Source organism: Macaca fascicularis, chromosome 4, assembly GCF_037993035.2.
Source record: "Macaca fascicularis isolate 582-1 chromosome 4, T2T-MFA8v1.1".
NCBI lineage: Eukaryota > Metazoa > Chordata > Mammalia > Primates > Cercopithecidae > Macaca > Macaca fascicularis.
Window position 1 is genome coordinate 42,467,944 of NC_088378.1, and position 18,379 is coordinate 42,486,322.

The window sequence follows — 18,379 nt, forward strand, 5'->3', positions numbered from 1 at the left end:
ATGGCATAATCTCAGCTCACTGCAACCTCCGCCTCCCAGGTTCAAGCGATTCTCCTGCCTCAGCCTCCCGAGTAGGTGGGATTACAGGTGCCCGCCACCATGCCCAGTTAATTTTTGTATTTTTAGTAGAGATGGGATTTTGCCATGATGGCCAGGCTAGTCTCGAACTCCCGACCTCAGGTGATCCACCTGCCTCGGCCTCCCAAAGTGCTAGGATTACAGGCGTGAGCCACTGTGCCCCGCAAATAATTTATTTTTAACTTTGAAAATTTCAAACACCCACACAAAAAAGAACAGCTCATTGCAAGACCACATGAGCCCATAACACACTTATGATAATCATGAATTACGGTCACCCTTCCTATTTGAAACAAATCTTAGACACTGTATTAACTTACTTTGGATAGGACTAAAAGTTTTAATAATGGTCAGTTTTCCTTGATCTCTCCTAGATGGGCTGATCCAGAGTGAATTTCACATGCTGACCCTCCTTTCTTTCTACGCTTCCTTTTCTTGTTCCGTGCCAGAATATCCCCTGTACTAAGATGTACCCCACTCCAGGTCCTAGAACAACTCCTCAGCTTCACATTCTCAGTTATTTTAGAAGTTGCCATCAGACCAGTCTTCCTCAGCTCTTTCAGGACCATGTGCCAACTTCTAAAATCCAGCCTTCCAGAAAACAAAGGTGAACCCTCTGTGCCAGACCCTGCTTCATGATTGACTCAGCAAAGCTTGCACTGATCAAGAAAATGTGAGGGGTGGGGTGGGGTGGGGTGGGGAAGACGAACGGGCAATCAAAGAAAGTTGAAGGTTTCCTGTCGATACTTCTTGTCCTGAGTCTCTAAGAACCTCACTGTTCAATGTGCTTTCCATTGACAGTGGCAAAGAGATGATAAAGCCAATGAACCAAGTGGCCCCTTGCTGGTCTCTTCATGACAACAACTCAGTGTGTGTCTCTTAGCTAAGTGCAGGACAACTTGCTTTAAGGAAACTCGACACAGTTAACAGAATAAAGACGTGGGTATATCTCTTTTCCTGCTATAAAACTGTAGAACATGCAGCAGGGAAAGGTTGAGAGTATGATTCTATACATACAGATTAAGAGTTGAAACCAGACTCTTCCCACCTCTCGCTGTGTGACCTGGGACAAATTACCCATGTGTGCTGTGCCTCCTCACTTATAAGACACCAACCTCACAGGTTTGTGAAGATTAAGTGAAATAAAAGCTACATGGCTCCCACTGCTAAAGCTTCCTTGTTCCGTCGCCTTGGACAAGTTAACATTTCTGACTGTGTATTTTTCCTATGACAAAAAGGGGAATAACAGTATATAGGTCACAGTTTGTCAGTACACGTGAATGCAGTAATAGCCATAATTGGTCAGGCATAGAGCAGGTGCTTAACAAACCTTTGAATGTCACATAGAAAATGGATTTAGTTTTTACGTGGCTTACACAGCAAGACTGAGGGCAAGATGGGCCCATGCTGGCTGCCCTGGGCTTGGTGTTCCTGGGGTCATCTCCATTCTTCTGGTCAAACAGATGCCACTAAAGCAGAAGTTGGGAAATGGTAAGGACCCAATACAGAGTCTGAAGGGTGGCCAGAGTGGACAGGGCACCAGACTCTTTGGGACCTCAGAACACGACCTATGGTACAGGTTTCATGGTCCCGCTCAGTAGTCAACAAGAGCAGTGTCCTGATAAGAGTTAGGACCGGCTGACAAAACTACAGACATCCTAACATCTCAAAATTGTAGAGCGAGAAAAGACATTAGAAATGGTCTGGTCCAACTACTTTGGGTTTCAGAAAAGGTAACTGAGAAAAAGTAACTTGTTAGTATGACAGCTAGGACTTGAGCTTACAGCACATGGCCTCACCACTTACATGGTCTACTCCCCAAAGCAGCTCTGCTCATTTCATTCTTTTAGGTATTGGCTGGTGACTTAATTTTTAATTTAGTTTTTAAATGGTGAGGGTATGCTGAGATCCATTAAACAAGTCACAACTAAACTTGATTAAAACTATGACCTTTAATTGTAGACACAGAATTAAGAAAGAAGATGGGGTGACCAGCCTGAGCAACATGGTGAAACCATGTCTCTACTACAAATACAAAAATTAGCCGGGCATGGTGGCACATGCCTATAATCCCAGCTACTCGGGATGCTGAGGCAGGAGAATCATTCAAATCTGGGAGGCAGAGGTTGCAGTAAGCCAAGATCGTGCCACTGCACTCCAGCCTGAGTGACAGAGTGAATTGGACTCTGTATCAAAAAAGAAAAAAAAAAAAAAAGGAAGAACGATGGGATTTTATGAAAGCACTGTCATCTCTCAAGAGCAGGTGCCCACTAAAATAATTAAATCTAAACGTACAAATTCTTTGCCTATACATACACACAGACACACACACAAATATGTACTTTTAAGGAAGACGGCTATAAAAAGTGCTTAAACAGTTAACACTGATTTAAAAACTAATTACTTCAATAAATATAAAAACTTCACACCTCAACTGGTGTTCTACATTTTCCATCTGGCTTTAAATCTGAAGTGAATTAATTTGCATTATAAAATTTGGAAGCTGTGTTCCAACTTAGATACTCTTTATTTTAAATTATGAGCTTAAGCGCTGAAGGACATAAAAATAAAGCCTAAAAAAGCACATACAGTAGATGGATTTTTACTATGTCTGCTAATTTATTCTCAACGCTACAACAGAAATTAGCATGTGTCCTCGCTCTCTCTCTGCAATCCATTCCTAAGGCCTACTTGGCTTTTACTTCTCTCATACGTGCACTGAATAATACGAACTGACCGATTTTTACATCTGCAGTCGATGTAACGCCCTAGTAAGAGAAACCACACATTTTTCAGTGCCTTAAGAAGGTTGCCAAAATATAGAAGAGGCTTTTGGCATATTTTTGGGAAAAAAATATGCAATAATTTGGACCTACAACAGTTGGGTTTCCTCACTGGAACCAAGTATTTAGTACACAAAATGACCAGGAAATGCAATCTTCTCTGTGGATGGCTATTATAAATAGATAGATATGCCTGTATATTTAGCAACCCAGTGCATTCCATACTAAATGAAATACTTTGAGTCTCGGAAGAATCTTCTAGTGGTTAAATACCAGTTGGTTTCATTTAATTCAGGAAATATTTATTGAGTGCTTCTTATGTGTCCAGCGTGGTTAAGAGTTAGAAACATCTGTGGGAACTTCTAGAATTGCCACTAAAGTTTCAAAGGATGCATCATTTATCATTTCTCTGTTTTGAGAAATAATTGGATAACTAGCTACCTTTTTACTTCTAATGAGATTAAAGAAACCAGTCCATGTTAAAGCGGGTAGTCTTTAGGATCTATTATACCAACACTAGAGGAGCGATGTAAAGAGCATGATTCTTGAGGAGCACATGAATTCACCTGCTTCGTTCCCCCTGCACCAAGTTAGATGTTTATGTGTTACATGAAGAGTTTCAGGTAGGCACAGCACTATGTTTTTCATCTTATGCAATAGCCTTTTCAGGGAGAGTCCAAGAATTGGGAAAGCAGTGCTGACATAAGATCATTCACACACAGAATCAAATGATTCTATAGGATGCTTTGTTTCAGGAGGTTTAAAAAAAAAAAAAAAGGATCTTCATTCAGGGCAAAATAAGGCCTTAGCAGCATAAGGACATTCATTAGAGTTACCTGGAAATACCGTGGTAAAGAAGTCTAGAAGGAAGCAAAAGGTTTATACAGCATTACAGCTTAACGTACTTGCACATATACAGTCATCAGTTTTTACAATGACACTGTTGTGGGAGTACTCAGCTGTTTACAATCAGAAAAATGATGCAATAAGTAAAACTTTAGTGCTAAATCATATTTACCCTTAAAGGTGACCACATATAAAAAGTACAAACAGTTCAGGCCATTACTTTGAAAATTTTACCCTTTGTTTGTTTGTTTGTTTTGAACCCCAACGATTTCTGATGCCAGTAGATGGCACTAGTGGTATACAGTAACCAGCACAAATCATTCTTTTGCTCCCGCTTAAAGGGACGTACCCTTTTATAGAAACATTTAAGCAGCCAAAGAAATTGCACTGTATGATTGTGGTTTTTCTGTAAAACGAAAAAAAATTAGAATAAACTAAAAGATCTTTAGGAAGAGAGTCCCATGGAGCTAGTCTGTGCATCCTAAGTCCACAGAACACAGCATTCCTCCTCCTGACTGCACTGTCAGCCGCTTTAATCCGACTCTCGCTAATATCCTCTGTCTTATGACTGCCACACTACACCCCTTGCCAGGAAGAGCAGCGCATACCAGAAGGTATCACATTGCGCCTCTGTCCCCAATGTCATAAAAATCAGTGAAACAAAGTAAAACAGAAATTGGAGTCAGAGGAAATAAAACTATAAAAATCAACAGTAAAGTTAAGGAGTCATGATTGGGTGACAGAAGAAACCTTGGGGAAGAAAAGTAAATTGAGGTGCTGCTTGGAAAGAAGGAATTACACAGTAGATTAAAGTCAAAGGAAGGAGTTTGAAATACCTGTGAATAGCTGCAAAAAGGTCTTCTGTGGTCCTGGGTCGACTAGGGGTCATCACCTCATCACTCCCGTCTTCCTTGAGGAAGTCACCGGCCTCTGAGGATGAACTGGCTGCGGTGGTCTCCGGCACCCCAGCTACGGAAAAGCAGGCAGGCCCACAAGATGCACAAGTGACTAGAATTTCAGTCCTCAGCCAAGCTTCTAAATATGCTGCTTCCCTGCCATTCCTGACAATGTGAGAACCGCAGGGAGATGCCATAGGTCTGTAGTTTGATAGTTCACAAAGAAGGGAGGAAATGACACTAGCGTGAGAGCCAGAGCTCATTCTTTGTTAAAGTATAGAACGCCCACGGCATCTCTCTTAAATTTTGTTGCAACATTTCTTTGTGGCTCTTTGGAAGGGAGGTGTTACCCATTGCTATTTAATATCCAGCCTGCTGCAGATCATCTCCATCCCCCTATTTTCTGCCATGCCTTTAGGTCTAGATTTTAAAAATAATAACAAAATGCAAAGCTGGTAACTTAATCTGTGTTTTTGCACAGGAAGTCTACATACTGTTAGCTTTAACACCAATCTGATCTACCTGGGTTCTTTCCACGTGTCAGCATTCAACAGCCCTATCTGGTTCAGCTGCATATGGGCAGAGGGCACAGGAGAGAGAAGCCAGGAAGCCAGACTCACCTGCTCCGTCCTGTTGAGATAGGCAGCTCTCCCTATCGCCCCCAGCATCCGCACTGTTCTCAGCTGGCTCCTCCTGCTTGGGGGCTGGTGAGACATCGGGCTGAACCATGAGGACATTGGCTTCCACTCTGCTGGGAGACACGGATCCTGCAGCTCCTCCCTCAAGAACCGAGGTGCCAGGGTGCGTGGCATGAGAGCCAGCTTGGACTGTAGAACTCTCTTTTGCCTCTCTGCTGTGCACAGAGCCCTCCTCTCCCCTCGTGGGGCTGGGCGCGGCTCGAAGGGCTTCGCTCACGTTCTCTGCGGGTTCCACTGCAAAATCTTTCTGCGGAGGTGGTACCACCAGGAACAGTTTGGGCTTCTTGGAAATGGGGGGTGGCTTCCTCCTGGGTGAAGAGTCTGGGAGTGGGGTGGTGCTGGGACTGGGCCGAGCCTCTGCCTCCCCAGCGCTCAAAGCTCCAGGGCTGCGGCTCACAGGGCCGCCGCGCTCGGCCGCACTGCCATGGTCACCCTGACTCGAGCTCTTGGCAGGCGTTGGAAGCGAGCTTGTCACAGAGGCAGGCTGGCTTTCACTCTCCATTTCATTTGTGCTATTTCGGGATTTCAGGAGAGCAGATGGCTTTAAGTGGTACTGTGGAGCAACTGGAGTACGTTGTTCCTGAGCTGTTCGTTCAGACAACAGTGCTGCCTCGGTGCCTGAGTTCTTCCTCACCGGCCTCAACTGCACCATCTGCAATGCTTCCGTGGTTATCAGGGGCATGGGGGGCCTGCTGGTCTCCTCCTTGGAAGAAGGCGGCCTCAAGGATCCCCGGGAGGATTCTGGCTGGCCAGAATTTGTGAAAGGCGGCCTGGTGTCTTTCATGAATTTGGGGTCAAGAGGTGGGGCGGGTGGGGGCTCCGAGAAAGGTAAGAGAGGTGGGGGCAATGGCAAGGACACAGGTGAATCTGGAAGAAGTGGGCTCAGTGCAGTGGGCGGGGGAGAAAGGCACCAATCAGGTGGGGAGCAGAAGGGAGTGAGAGCTTCTGGCGGCGGAGGGGGGAACACAGGAGAGTGAGGCAGAGGAGAGCCCTGGGAGCAATCTGTGACAGGAGGTGGGGGAGGAAGGAAAGGAGACCTGTCTGCAGGACAAGGCGATGGAGGAGAGGGAATAGGAGGAGGAGGAGCCAGGGGAGAGCCCACGGCTGGATCCAGTTTCTTCATAGTGCCACTTCCTTCAGTAGAAGTATTAGAGGAAAGAGAAGTGGACGACGAGGAAATGGATACTGAAGATATCAGAGAGGACTTCCTTTCTGGTACCCTGGGCTTGGGCTTCCCCTTCCCATTTGCTGGTGACATTGATTTTAAAAACACAGGCACAGGGGTGAGTGCTGTGGGTGTATTCGACTGGCTGGAATACCCACTGGATGGAGAAATGACTCTGTGGGACTTCTCTGGTGACATGATCTTTGGTTTGACTGAACCACTGGGCACTTGAGGCATTGTGGCTCTGGACCCTTCTTGGACATGGCGGACTGGCCCGTTCCCAGTGGGCACCCCGCTGCTGGTTGAACAGCCCCCTGCTGGGTTCCCCAGATCTTCCTGCATGCCTGTGTAGTCAATGTAGTAACCCCAAGGGTCCGTGTACTCTGACTTGACACTGCTCGTGTCACTCTGCGATGGTGTGGCCCCGCACAGGGAGTAGACATTGGGGGTGGTGGCGGAAGTCATGCTGCTGCCAGCACTGACCGTGCTCTGGCTCCGGGAGCGGGGCAGCCAGGGCTCTTCCAAGTCACTGCAGGGGCTCTGGGAGGGCGAGCTGCCACCCTTGCCTGGGAGGCTCAGCTGCAGCGAGTGCTGGAGTGTGGCAATCAGGCTCTCGTTGAGCACCTGCCCGTTGGACTGGCCACTCTTCTTGGGAATCCTGCGGAGGGAGTCTGTCCGGGAGGGTGGCAGGGGAGGCTTCTTTGCTTTCTTCAAAGAGATATTTCTCGATAAGGATTTATCCTGGTAATTGGACTGGTCCCCTGGGTTTTTCTGAGCTCTTCCATCAAAAACATTGACCACGCTGTGCCTGGGGTTCCCAAAGCCATCACTGCTATTGCACAGATTCCCAGATCCATGTCCAGAGTCAGTGTGCACAGATGTGCAGTAGCCATCGTGGTCCTCGGAATACAGCGACCCAGCATCCTCTTTGTTGGACGTTTGGTCCAAACTGCAGCTGCTCATGTTACTTGTGGGAGTGGAGTAGCCAGGAGTTGCTACATGCGGCTTCAGGGGGGATGCCCTTCCATTACCTGAGGACTTGTATTCCCAGGGCTCCGAGCTGCTGTGCCCTCCACCCCCTGAATAACTAGATTCACTCTTGCCATCCACATCTTGGGAGTGGGCTGGGAAGGCTAGGTCGTTTCTACAATTATACGGCATGGCTTGGGACGCATTCTCCCTATTTGCTGGAGCATTTAGAGAGACTGCCGAGTCACAGAGGGACAACAGTGTGGGTGCACCAGGGGAATGAGGGTCTAAGGCCTGTGAAAGAATGGTGGTGTGACCCTCATTCCAGTGGCGCCCGGGAGACTGATGATCATCTTTCACAGCATGCCTGGAGATGAGGTGGTCTCTGGGTTTTATCTTTGCATGTGATGAGCCAGAACTTCTACTTTCCCGCTGCCCTGCACTCTGAGCAGTGTGAATAGCGATGACCTCGGAAGAGGAAGACAGTGTGGCATTTGGGATGATGCTGGTGGAGTAGGCTGCATGAGGAGAAACCACACATGCTGGGCTCATTACATTTTCACTCTCAAAGTGTCTCAGCTCTTGGGATTTGGGTCTCAAAAGTGTTCCAGTCTCTGAGGCACCTCCTAAATGGCCTAAGTTTTCATCTGCTTGTGGGTGACCTCCCTGGTAGAGGAATGTGCCATCCATGTCTCCTGCAGGGCCCAGGGCACCCAGCCTCGGCTCAAGAGACTGAATGTTTGCCCTCACTCCAGAACGCGGAAGACTATGGAAGCCAGCATCATTGTTGAGGCGGGAAGGGAATATGATCCCCGCAGAATCGCTCAGCACAGACATGTTGCCAGAAGAACCTGAGAAGTGGCCCATCTGGGCAGCAATGCCTTGCCCCTTCTGTGCCCTGATTCTCCTCATGGAAGGTGGTACGACCTTCACATCCTCCGTCTGACAGCTGGAGTCCCTGGTTTCTGAGCGCTGCCCAGCAGACCGATAGCTATCGAACCTTCCTAGTGCAGAGTAGTGATCGGGGGTGTGCACTGAGTGACCATCGACATCATCTTGGCCAGTGCCTGATGCTGGAGATAAAGCAGAAAGAGGCTTGTTACCTGAAAATAAAATCCATAGTTCATCACCTATACCCTCACCGCCTCTGACAGAATTTTTTAAAAAATTTTCTATTTGATTTAATGTCCTTTCTCCTGTAGGTACCTAAGTACATTTAAAAAGTTACTGATAGCTCTAAAATAAAAATTCTTGTCATGAATTTCAGGTACTTCTCTTAATTTGTACCTCCAATCCTCCTATGGCTTGAGTGCCACATATGGAATTCTCAGGTGATCCCTTCAAGATCAAGGCTGCTGAGGGCTCAGAGGAGGATTTACTTTGAAATAACCACCTTTCAGTAAAGTCTTCAAGGTAGCCTTTCGCCCACGGGGTGACTGTGCAGACCATCTATCAAGCAGTGACACAGCTTTCCCAAAGGCAGATGAATGTAGTAATTGAACAATAGGGCCACGGAGATACCATGTTTGAGGGGTACTGGTATAAAACAGTGTTAATTACATTAATTCTTTATGTCAGAAGGAAATTCTAAGGCAAAGAAAACTGATTTACAGGCCCATCTGTGTTCCAAACATTTCATTATCCATCTGAAGTCATTATCTGTCTGTTGGTGACATTCAAAATTCAACAGCAATCTGTTGTGTTCTGGTGGGGGAAACCGGCAGGAACTGATCCAGTGAACATTTCCTCAAATTAGGATGATTTATTCGTTGGAGTTTTACAACCAAACAGAGAATAGTATGTTTAAAAAAAAAAAGAAACACAAGGAAGGGCCAACAGAGAGGGACATGGACGAGGTAAACCTTAAGTGTAAACAGATTTCAAGCTACCCAGGAAAGAACAGAGCTTATGAGGAAAAAATAAACAAATAAATAAATCACAAAGAACCTACCCAAAGTGTACTGAGAAAAAAAAAAGTTAATCCTTACGACAAATCAAATCTCTAAAAATAGTAGTAAAACTATAGTTCTCCCTATGTTATCTCCATCCAACAAGGACCCGAGAGTATCTATCTATCCCAACACGGGCTTTGCTGAGCAACACGAGTCAAGCACACCCCTCTGTGTCAGTGAACACCTGGATGTGACCCTAGGGGTGATAGGGTTCCTAAGGCTTCCCTCTCCCAGCACATAATCTAACCAGGGCATGGACTGGATAGAGAACGCCCTTTGCTCACTCAGATAGCAGCGGGTAGTACTGAAATGGCAGCAATGTGCTTGTATCAACTTCAAAAGAGATGGCACCCTGGAAGGAAGGATCCTGGCATAAAGCCGCCTTCTTCACTGTGATGATGGAGAGGAAATTTTATACTTGTATTTTTAGCAAAGATGATCTATTTCCTCTCTCTACCCTCTTTCAAGTACCCACTCGCTGAAGACAGACAGACACACAGACACACACACACAGACACACACAGACACACACACACACACACACACACACACACACGAGCTGTCCCACACAGACAGGGAAAGTGGACAAAAGGACAGGACAGAAGAAAAACCCACTTTGAGGAGGTGCAAAGTTTTGCCATTTAGTAATTTAGAAGATGGGCGGTTGACTGGTATTGGTGTATCAGTGCATACAAGTTCAATTCCAAACACTCAAAATACCTAATTCCATTCAACAATGCGTTTTGAATGTTTGGAGTTGACCTTATATGAATACATTTTTTCCTTTCAAAACTGTACTAGTTTTTGCATGGAGTTAGTGGTAGATTTTTAACTGTCTTTAAGTAGCATAAACAAAATCCTGATACTTTTGGGTAACAGTTTTAAATATGAAACCACTCTAGGCATGTAAAAAAAAAAATAGAAATATAGCTATTTTATCACCCTCTACAGCTAAGTATAACTTTCTTATTAAAATAAAAACATTTCCTAAAGACCTTAAAAAGCATATGAAAAACTAATATATCTTATCACAAGGACCACCAAAATTCTATTCCCAAAACAGACCCTCCAATATTTTCACAGTATAAAAAGTTTCAGAATATGATAGGAAACAGATGAATGCTATAGAGGCATATGTCATTTTACTGTGCTTAGCTTTATTGTGCATTGCAGATAATTGTGTGTTTTTTTTTTTAACAGATCGAAGGTTTGTGGCAACCCTGTGTTGAGCAAGTCTACTGACGCCATTTTTCTAACATGTGCTTACTGTGTGTCTCCGTGTCACGTTTTGGTTATTCTTGCAATATCTCAAACTTTTTCATTATTGTTAGATCTGTTATGGTGATCTGTGACCAGTGATCTTTGATATTACTATTGTAATTGTTTTGGGGTGCCACAAATCACACCCACATAAGACAGCAAATGTGATTGATAAATGTTGTGTGTGTTCTGACTGCTCCACTGACCAGCTGTTTCCCAGCTTCTCTCCCTCTTCTCGGGCTTCTCTATTCCCTGAGATACAACAATAATGAAATTAGGTCATTAATAGCCCTACATGGCCTCTAAGGGTTCAAGCGAAAGGAAGAGTTGCATGTCTCTCACTTTAAATCAAAAGTTAGAAATGATTAAGCCTAGCGAGGAAGGCATGTCAAAAGCTAAGATAGGCCAAAAGCTAGGCCTCTTGTGCCAAACAGTTAACCGAGCTGTGACTGCAAAGGAAAAGTTCTTGAAGGAAATAAAAAGTGCTACTCCAGTGCATACACAAATAAAAAAACAGCTTTATTGCTGATATGGAGAAAGTTTTAATGGTCTGGACAGAAAATCAAACCAGCCACAACATTTCCCTTAAGCCAAAGCCTAATCCAGAGCAAGGCCCTAACTCTTCAATCCTGTGAAAGCTGAGAGAGGTGAGGAAGCTATAGAAGAAGAGCTGGGAGCTAGCACAGGTTGTTTCATGAGGTTGAAGGAAAGGAGCCGTTTCTACAACATAAAAGTGAAGCAGCAAATGCTGACGGAAAAGCTGCAGAAATTTATCTAGAAGATCTAGCGAGGTTAGTTGATGAAGGTGGTTATACTAGACAACAGGTTTTCAATGTAGATGAAACGACCTTCTAATCATCTAGGACTTTCAAAGCTACAAGAGGAGGAGTCAATGCCTGTCTTCAAAGCTTCAAAGGACAAACTGACTCTTGTTAGAGGCAGAGTAGCTGGTGACTTGAAGTTGAAGCCAATGTTTCTTTACCATTCTGGAAATCCTAGAGTCCTTAAGAATTATGCTAAACAGAATCTGCCTGTGCTCTATAAATGGAGCAACAAAGCCTGGATGACAGCATGTCAGCTTACAGTATGATTTATTGAATACTTTTAAGTCCACAGTTGAGATCTACTGCTCAGAAAAAAAAAGATTTCTTTCATTTACAGTGCACCTAGGCTGGGGGCAGTGGCTCACGCCTGTAATCCCAGCACTTTGAAAGGCCAAGGCGGGCAGATCACCTGAGGTCAGGAGTTCGAGACCAGCCTGAACAACATAAAGAAACCCTGTCTCTACTAAAAATACAAAAAAATTAGCCAGGTGTGGTGGCGCATGCCTGTAATCACAGCTACTCGGGAGGCTGAGGCAGGAGAATCGCTTGAACCCAGGAGGCGGAGGTTGCAGTGAGCTGAGATCGCACCACTGCACTCCAGCCTGGGCAACAAGAGTGAAACTCCGTCTCAAAACAAAAAATTATATATACATACACACACACACACACACACACACACACACACACACACAAATACAATGCACCTAGTCACCCCAGAGCTCTGATGAAGATGTACAAAGACATAAATGTTTTCATGCCTGCTAACACAACATTCATTCTGCAGCCCATGGCTTAAACAGTAATTTTGACTTTCAAGTCATAATTTTGTAATGCACTTTGTAAGGCCAAAGCTGCCATAGACAGTGATTTCTCTGATAGATCTGAGCTAAGTTAAGTTGGAAACCTGAAAAGGATTCACCACTCTAGCACAGTAAGAACAATTTTAATTCATGGGAGAAGGTCAAAATATCAATATTAGTAAGAGTCTGGAAGAAATTGATTCCAGCTCTCGTAGATAACTTTGAGAGGATTGAGACTGAAGTGAAGGAAGTGACTCCAGATGTGGTAGAAACAGCAAGGAACTAAAGTTAGAAGTGGAGCCTGAAGATGTGGCTGAATTGCTGCAATCTCATGATCAAACTTGAACAACGAGGCATTGCTTCTTACAGACGAGCAATGAAAATGCTTTCCTGAGATGGACTCTACTAGTGAAGATGCTGTGAACATTGTTAAAATGACAACAAAGGATTCAGAATATTATATAAACTTAGTTGATAAAGCAGCAGCAGGGTTTGAGAGAGTGACTCAAATTTTGAGAGTAGTTCTACTGTTGGTAAAATGTTACTAAACAGTATTACGTGCTACAGAGAAATCTTTCAAGAAAGGAAGGATCTGTCAATGTGGCAAATGTCACTGTTGTCTTATTTTAGGAAATTGCCACAGTCATTCTTATCTTCAGCAACCACCACCCTAATCAGTCAGTAGCCATCGACATCGAGGCAAGAACTTTCACCAGCAAGAAGATTACAACTGTCTGTAGGCTCAGATCATCCTTAGTATTTTTTAGCAATCAGGTATTTTTACACTGTACCTTTTTTTTTTTTTTTTTTTTTTTTTACATAATGCTATTGCATACTTAGTAGACCACAGCACAGTGTAAACATAACTTTTATAGGTGCTGGAAAACCAAAAAATTCATGTGACTTGCTGTATTACAATATTCACTTTATTGTAGTGGTCTGGAACTATAGCTGCGATATCCCTGAGGTATGTCTTTAGACAGAACAAACTACAAAAAGACAACTACAAACAAGTGTAGACCACTTAGGTGCTGCTCAAACTTGATGGGATTTATCTGATTTTAAGATGTAATGTACAGAAATAATTATTTATACTTTTTCTTTTATTTAATAATATTTTGAATTTCTAAAAAATATATGTAATTAACGATGCTGAGGATTTACAAGTCAGTTTATTTAAGGTGTAGGCTATGAGTTTTTAAAAAGTCTTGTCAAGTAGATAGTTTCTTAGTATAAACTACCAAAAATTATTCATAAAGGGATTCCTTTAGATGAGGCCTTTTCTGCTTAGAGAATATGTACGGGGATAGGTTCAGTAGCCAAGTGTAATATATATATCAACAAAATAATCCTATCTGATTCTAAAAGATGAAACCTCATAATATGATGTTCAGATACATTTTTGTACAGATTTAAGATAAAAGAAAAAATTCAAAATGTCCAATTGACTGAAACGAAAGGCAACAAATTTTAGTTTATCAGGTAAGTTTTGGAAGTAAGCATTAAATATCATACCTTGATTTTAAAGTGTTACATATTGGCTAGTCTCCATTTTATTACTATTAATAATAGTCTATTATTTATGGATTTTGAAATAAAAACTGCATATAATTTAGCATAATATATCTTTCTAATTCTTGGAAGTCCTCTCTATGGTTAGGTTTTTAAAAAAATCCAAACCCCCAGGCAACTTGGGCAATGCCTTTTGGACAGGGTGCATCTTTCCTAGCGAATGCCTTTCCTTTGGGCCATCATTTTCTTTTTGTCTCATTTGTTTGTTACACTTCCCCTGTATATCTAGAAGAAGACTAATTTTAAAGAAAATATGAAGTATCTATTTTTGATCATCATTACCTATGTATGATTTGATAATCTTGGTAAAAAAACCTTGGTAGTTTTTAAAGTTTTTTTTTTTTTTTTAAGTTTTTTTAAAGAAACCTTGGTAGTTTAAGACTTCCAAATCAGAGTCCTTATAAGTATAAAATACTGGGAAAAAAGGCAAGATCAACCAGAAGTCCTGAAAGGACAGAACAAATAAATATGTAATCCAATATTTTTGCTAAATAAAACTGTATATAAACGTTAACTCCTCATTCTATCCAGTAATCCTCCAACTAGCCTATCTATAAAACTAGAGTCCTTGTCTAATTATCTTTTTTTTTTTTTTAAACTAGCTCTTCGATACGGTTGTCTCAGTTGACCTCCAGTTCTAATCCAGGTCATGTCATCGACCGCAATGATATTGACTGTCTCGTGTCTGGCAACAGTCACAACCCAGACAATGTGGGGAAAGCTATTTTCTTCCCTCCAGCATTAGTGGCAGTTCCATGTCACATGTAGAAGAAATGAACGTGGATTCCACGGATTTTAATCAGTGATTTAAAAAATACTATAATTACAAAAGAGATGATTTATCTAGCTTGCCAGATCATTCTAGTAAGATCAAAGAAACCACTGAGCTATTGGCTTCCATACTGGTTGGTTCAGGAATGAAAGTGATAAAAATTCGTAACTCTCGTTCTAGACGTCATATGACATACACACACAGACAATGCATATGGAATACTTATATGTATCCGCATCTTTATTTGGACCACACTATCCTTCTGATCTTACGAAGGGCCTAAATGCCTGTCTTTAAAGTCACTCCTTGAAGGCACATCTCCTAAAAAGACCAGTTAAAGTATAAATGTTGCTGGAGTGCTTTAGGAAATTACTCCATAAACTATCTACTGAACATACGAGTACAGATTGGTTTCCAAATTAGTTAGCTGTCACTTCAAGAATGGAAAAAAGAGTCTGAAAGAATAAGGCATAAACTGAGAGGAGAGAGAGAAAGCACACAGGTGTCCTTAAGGTAGGTTGAGGGAAGGTGCCTAGAGACAGGTAGCCACAGAGGAACCAGGCCAATAATAGCAGCAGCATGTAGGGCACGAACCAAAGACAGACTTCACAATCCCCCAGGAGCAGCTGCAGTCTTGCCTTTGTTTGCAATAAACCAATCCATGATAGAATAGGGCGAACACCTGTATACCATCTGGGTCACTGTGGCTGCCTGCAGCACAGGCAGAACATTGCTATTCTCATCTGACTTTTGCTACAGCATAGAAGGCGGAGAATAGGTACTATAAAAGTGGATGGCCATAAAGGAGAAAATGCCAGCTAAAGAAAAGTGAGTCTGTGCTCTCTAACACAAGGCATTCAATCAGGGGTGTTTGGGAAAACAAACAGAGAAGCACACTGTCTGTAGCATAGCACCCAGAAGCTGACGTGCAACCTCAAGGTGCTATCACAGATATATCACTATTACTGGTTACACTCATTTTGACTAAAAGACTAACTGCAAACTTTAGAAATAATGACTCTGAGTTTCTAGAGTATAACTTTTGAGAGTAAATAAAAACATCAGGTGAAAGTAACTATTAGGAAATAAGTCCACAGGCTGGCCAAAGAGGAAAGGACACATTTCAAGACAGGTAGTATTAAGTTTCCTATAATAATGACCACAGTAGCTATTATGTTTATGGTAGTACCAGGTACTAACCAAGTACCAAGGGCCTCCCTCACATGCATAAATTGTCCTCAAACAACCCTAAGAGGTAGGTTCTATTAACATCACCAAGCCCGTTTGTTAAATGAGGAAGTAGACTCAGAGAGATGAAGTTAACTGAGGTCACCCGCAGAGCAAGTGGCAGAGTTAGGGTTCAACCAAGCCGGTTGGCACTGGAGTCCTTAGTCCTAACCCAGGAGCTATGCTATCTGCAGACATTCTGGTATTATGGGCCCTATTAGAAAACAGTGAGAGGAAGTTAATCTAGAAAGAAAATGAAAGGATTATCCAAAGCATTTATAAAGATAACCAGAAACAAAATGGATAAGTAATTAAACAATCCTCTTCACCAGCCAAAACATTTTTTTTTTGTTTTCATCACAGGTTGAACATAAAGGATTAAGAATAAAGAAGCTATGAAATTGTTTCACTGAAAGTAATAAAAGCACTATCGAACATAAATGACTATTTCCTATATTTACCAATAATCCCAGACTGTAGTTTCTGATGACAAAATGCCACCAGTAGTGTCATTATAGTTATAGTGGAAGTCCATATTCGTAATTTGATGTCCTAGAATGACTTTTCTGTTTCATGAAAACTCAAGATATAAATGACAAGTAAATTTAATTGTGGGAATAACCAATGCTCCATGTCACATAGCGATGATGAGGTAACTATGAATTTCTATCTTCCCAGTTAATCGTTTTCATGTAAGCTCTTCCCTCTCCTTGTACCTTCTCCCCAAAATTCAATCAACTCTCTCTCTCCATGGGATGTTAAGATCTGCACCTAATGCCTCATTCAAGAAGGAAGCTGGCCCGTTGGGGCACCAAACGGCTATCAGAATGTATCGATTTTATAAGCACCACGAATGAGGTTAGCGCAGTAAGGCCGAGTGGCAGTGAGGGGCAACAGAATACAGTTCTGATGAGCCATACCTAGCTCCTTCTGTATGTTGTCAGGGACTCCTGTAATAGTCTTTCTCCTTTTGACTTTCTTCGGTCGTCTTACCAGAGAGTCTGTGTAAATTAGAGACCGCCGAAGGCTGGCCTGGCGATCGAAATTCTCCCCTAATGTAGAGTAGTAGAACAAGCAAAGCAATGTTATTTTCAAGCAAGCTGACACCATGCACTTTATTCCAGAAGCTTGTTGTAAAATGATAAGAAGGTATTAATAATGTTAGCCAGTCATATGATGATGAATGCTGAAGGGCAAAAAAGGAAGGAAAGCACATTATCACAGTAAGGCTGTTTTCCAAGTTCTACCTTCCAAAGGAAGCACCTTGATCTCATTTTCAAATGAGCTGGAGTAGCAAATGCAAATTTAATAACACACTGGAAGAGTTACTCTGTGTTATTTAACAAAACAAAATTTTGGAATTATTTCATATATATGCTCTGGTCACCAAAACCACTCTACATTAGCGTGTAGGTGGCGACGGAATGAGTATTTTTTCATTCATATGGTCATCTTGCAGAGATCAACACTAATATCTTGCTTTATGTGATGAAATAAGTATCTTAATAAAGATTTCTTGAATGAAAAGCTTTTTCTTCAATCAAGGAGGCTGACAATTTGGATAGACTGTGGTAATTGCTGTGGTGTGACATACAACTGTAGTGAAAAATGAAACGCCTTACCATGATAAAGTACTTTTACCACAATGAGACCCAGTAGCACTGCTGTTGTTAAAGGTGAACTGCTTCTATTTCATAATTACTTTTCAAAGTTGATCTTAATTCAGACATTTCAGGTGATTTTGCAATCAAACCTGGAATGCCACATCATGGGACTTCTTTTTTTCCTTCTAGAGTATCGGTGTGTTTGATTAACACATCATGAGAAACCATACAATAATAAAGTATATAACAGCATCTGTTATTGATTGGTCTATTTTAAATTACCTGGCAGTTTAAAGTCTTACAGCACTGACCTTTTTGAATGGTTATTCTCCTCAAAAAGTTATTTTTAAATATACATATATATACACATACACATTACAAACTTCCATCATTTTATGCATAAAAGTATAAAAACGTTCACTCTTAACATTACTGACACACATTCAATGTAGGTATGTTGTGGACAATGTAACTTGTATTTTGGTAAGAAAAAATTGGGAACCTTATCTAATGAAAAGAGAGAATAAAACATCTGAATGATCAAAACACATTTCCCCTGCTGAGGAACAAACTTACGTAAATGCTTGCAAACTTACAAATGTTTACAACCTTGTCACTAATGGAGAAAAACAGAAATGACTGAGAGAAACCCTTAAATACCAGAAGGTGCCAATGCTGCGAAAAACTAGGTCACTAAGTGCAATAGCATAAATGGTGCATGCGAGATGCAAGTCACAATGCAGTGCTTCATTAATTCCCTGCAGCAGAAAAAACTTCCTTGTATCAAGACATTAAGAACAGACAAAACATTAACAGAAAGTTGCACTTAGGCCAGTGTGGTGGCCCATACCTATAATCCCAGCACGTTGGAGGGCTGAGGAGGGTGGATCACTTGAACTCAGGGGTTCAAGACCAGCCTAAGCAACATGGTGA

General features: G+C 42.3%; 1 protein-coding gene across 12 annotated transcripts in view; it reads right to left on the bottom strand.

Moving 5' to 3' along the window:
• The window catches only part of NHSL1 (NHS like 1), a 234,648-nt gene that overhangs the window by 3,115 nt on the left and 213,154 nt on the right, over nt 1-18,379 (bottom strand). For 6 of the 12 annotated variants that reach the window (XM_045391456.3, XM_005551965.4, XM_065543462.1 and 3 more), the window contains exons 5-7: nt 16,763-16,894; nt 5,224-8,508; nt 4,544-4,676 (exon numbers count right to left, since the gene is read on the bottom strand). In XM_045391456.3, coding sequence (XP_045247391.2) covers nt 4,544-4,676; nt 5,224-8,508; nt 16,763-16,894 — 3,550 coding nt within the window. The remainder of the gene's footprint in view (nt 1-4,543; nt 4,677-5,223; nt 8,509-16,762; nt 16,895-18,379) is intronic. The other 6 variants (XM_074037121.1, XM_074037123.1, XM_005551966.4 and 3 more) reach the window with 1 other exon arrangement.